The sequence below is a fragment of the Eimeria mitis genome, genomic scaffold, assembly GCF_000499745.2.
Source record: "Eimeria mitis Houghton genomic scaffold, Emh_scaff1424, whole genome shotgun sequence".
Lineage (NCBI taxonomy): Eukaryota > Apicomplexa > Conoidasida > Eucoccidiorida > Eimeriidae > Eimeria > Eimeria mitis.
Window position 1 is genome coordinate 4,290 of NW_013569171.1, and position 3,081 is coordinate 7,370.

At 46.4% G+C, this 3,081-nt stretch overlaps 2 protein-coding genes across 2 annotated transcripts in view; one reads left to right on the forward strand and one right to left on the reverse strand.

Annotated features, from left to right (window-relative positions):
• Nucleotides 1-344, forward strand: part of EMH_0036680 (ribonuclease H, putative) — a gene marked incomplete at both ends in the record, with an annotated part of 1,233 nt that extends 889 nt beyond the window's left edge. The window contains one exon of the mRNA XM_013495113.1: nt 307-344. Coding sequence (XP_013350567.1) covers nt 307-344 — 38 coding nt within the window. The remainder of the gene's footprint in view (nt 1-306) is intronic.
• Nucleotides 345-2,557: 2,213 nt separating this feature from the next.
• EMH_0036700 (Protein phosphatase PTC7-like protein, related) overlaps nt 2,558-3,081 on the reverse strand; it is a gene marked incomplete at both ends in the record, with an annotated part of 4,472 nt that continues 3,948 nt past the window's right edge. The window contains one exon of the mRNA XM_013495114.1: nt 2,558-3,054. Within this exon, the coding sequence (XP_013350568.1) occupies nt 2,558-3,054 (497 nt within the window). The remainder of the gene's footprint in view (nt 3,055-3,081) is intronic.

Below are 3,081 nucleotides of genomic sequence, written 5' to 3' on the forward strand. Positions count from 1 at the left end.
CCTTCTCCCACGTGAGGGGTCACTCCGGTGTATATGGAAATGAAGCAGCCGATAGGCTCGCCGTAGATGCAGCAAACAGAGCCGCGGAACGGAGATGGGAAGATGAGGCACCTGCAGTCCACAGACCGGAAGATGCAGACAGAGTCATTGACACATTCAGAAGATACCTGAAGGACTGACCGTATATATATATATATATATATATATATATAGTCACCACCAGAAGCACCAGCCCAAACAAAACAACCGTATCTAAACTTCTAGATGCATGATATAACATGCAGGGTTTAGGGTCTACGGTTTTAGGCATCGTGAGGAGTCAGGAGCAAGCTCTCCATCTCTAGTTTGTCTGTGCAAGGGATCCCTGATCCTTGTTCCCTTGAAAGCGGTTGAAGTTTTGGCTTCATCGTGTGCTGTACAGACAGCGCAAGCAGCGCGAAGGGTTTGTCCCCTGACCTGAGTGATGATATGGCCGCTGCGCAGCCACTTTTTCCTTTTTCATAACAATTCCACCACTCNCCCCTGACCTGAGTGATGATATGGCCGCTGCGCAGCCACTTTTTCCTTTTTCATAACAATTCCACCACTCTACGGTCGCCTTGCTGGGTAGACAGCCCACCAGAGGGATATTGGAATGAAGAAAGCAATCGCGGGGCACGAACCTTCATTTATAAGTGCACGCTAAATTTTACTGTATTTAAGTAAGAGCTTAAACCCTGGTGTATTGAAATGTTCTAAGCAAAACTGGGCTGAAAGATAACTACAGTAAATGACCTTGATAGGAAACCCAGTCTGAATTAGGTTACTACGTCAACGAGTTTCTGCTTGGTCCGCGAAAGTTATTCTCTTGCATAGTTCAGTCAGGTGTATGTTACATAATATATATATATATATATATATATATATATATACTCTCAAGATAAAGGTGCTCAATTAGAACGCAGCTAGTCTTTACTGACCGGTATTTACCGAGCTTGTCGACGTGGTGCGATGAATCTAGTTAGTTTCCGTTGCTCAACTCGGCATAGCCAAGAAGAAGGAATATTGTAGCCCAAAATGAGTTCGCACGGGGAAGGGGAGTGGAATGTTAGCCCGCAAACTTCTACAAACTGCCAGTATAGGACGTGGCTAGGCTTTATTCGGTACCAACTTGACTATCTGTATTATATAGTACGCTGAACTTCCGTACTAAGTGGTAAGTAAAAATCCATCATTCATACATATTGCTATACCTAGGTATTCACTAACTGGGATAGCAGTAAAGCAAACGGCAACTAGAGCTAGAAAACCCCCCTGAATGTTTCGGGTTTAGGGTAGTAGTAGCAGTAGTAGCTTTACCGGAGATCAGAATACCTAACCTAGAGAAAACTAGCACTACATAGTAGGAACGTAGCCACTTCATATGCTAACTATTCTCTCTGCAGGACTAATGCAAGTCGTATCAATTATATAAGGGGCATGGTACAGGTGTAACATCGAAAAAAAGGTAATGAAAATTAATAGCTCGGCGCTTTCAACACCTCAACAGATTGATGAAACCACAGAAACGGCGGTTGTACCAGCTTCTGTGACGGCAAAAATTAAATAGATAAATACCAGGAACACCGGAAATGAGAATAGAATACGAAATCTACAGTGCAATATCTTTCTCTCGTTGCGTATAAGAACGAAATTTAAGCAAGTAGTCTTGAATATGAACATAAAAACGTCCCGCAATCAACGAATCAAATCTCAACCCCCCAGAAGAAATTGCATTTAATTTATATTGCTGTAGTATTATATGATCGTATCCGGCCTGGGAATACTAAGCAGTTGTTGGGTGAGTCGGAACTTGGCTTTCTCGTTTCATGTATAAGTAGGCTAAGCCATATGTAGTAAATACCTGATTATAATTTGCAGCAGTTAGCATACGACAATTCACATATAATTTTTGTGTTTTTAAGGTTAAAACTAAAGTTTAAAAAAGCTAAATAGACACTTAAAAAGTAGATTCAGGTAAAGAACTTACCGTATGAGATCAATACTTCATGAGGTAATTGAGCTTCAATATGCTGTCTCGCGTGCTGGGCCTAAGGTGGAGCTACTCGCTGTCCTGANCATGTTTAAGGATTGAGTAACAAAAACCAGAAGCAGCCGGAGGCAAAACAATCGCTATGCCCCTTGCAACTATCTGTGGGGGCAGCAGTGCCGCAGCAGACCGGGCTGCAGCAGCAGAAGTGTTTGTGTTGCTAAGCTGCCTGTCGAATGGCGCTTAAATGCATACACAAAATGCTGCTATCTTTATCTGCGGGGTTGCAGCAGGCTAGAAAAAACCAACCCCACCTTAGGCGTACTACGTAGGGTACACATTCCGCTTGCGCGCCTTCGTCAGCAGGTCCCGGCACTTTGGCTCGAAACTGCGACATCCATTCCGCAGGCATGCGGAGTTGGCTGCTGCATGCATGTGTGCCGGCTTGGGCGATTCCCCGCCGGCTTGATTGCATTGTTGAACGAATAGAGGCACGGGTAGGGGGCACAGAAGCCGCAGGAGCGGCAGAAAAAACAGTGCGGCCAAGCTTTACTTGCTGCGTTCTCTCTCATCTTCCTGTCTTCTATTTTCGTTGTCTCCACGGGCATCTTTCTGAACCTTGTCCCTCCGCTTGCTAGGTGCTGCTGCCTCCCTCGTTCGCCGTTGCTGCTGGTGTAAAGAGGGTGACTGCGCTGGCTGTGTCTGGGAGGGCTTATCTGCTCCAGTGTCTACGCCCTCATCCGATGTATATACGCATCTATCTTTGCGGCACACCCACGCGGCTGCGACGGTGATATCGTCTTCTTTCCCACCGCTAAGGAGCCCCGCCAAAAACATTGCATGCGCTGGGGATGCCTGCGAGGCCCCCTCCGTGCCTTCGGGTGTCTGTACAGTGAGCGACTGTTTGTTCTGGCAGCGCCGAGCCTCCTTCGAGAACGGCGTCTGCGCATACTTGTCAAGAGACCTCCAGTATGCTGCGAGGGCCAAGGCCCGTGCAACATCTTCTGGGGGAGTTGCTAATGAAGCGTCCTCGAGCAAAGTTTGCGCTTCATGCGGAGATACAGCAAGACCTA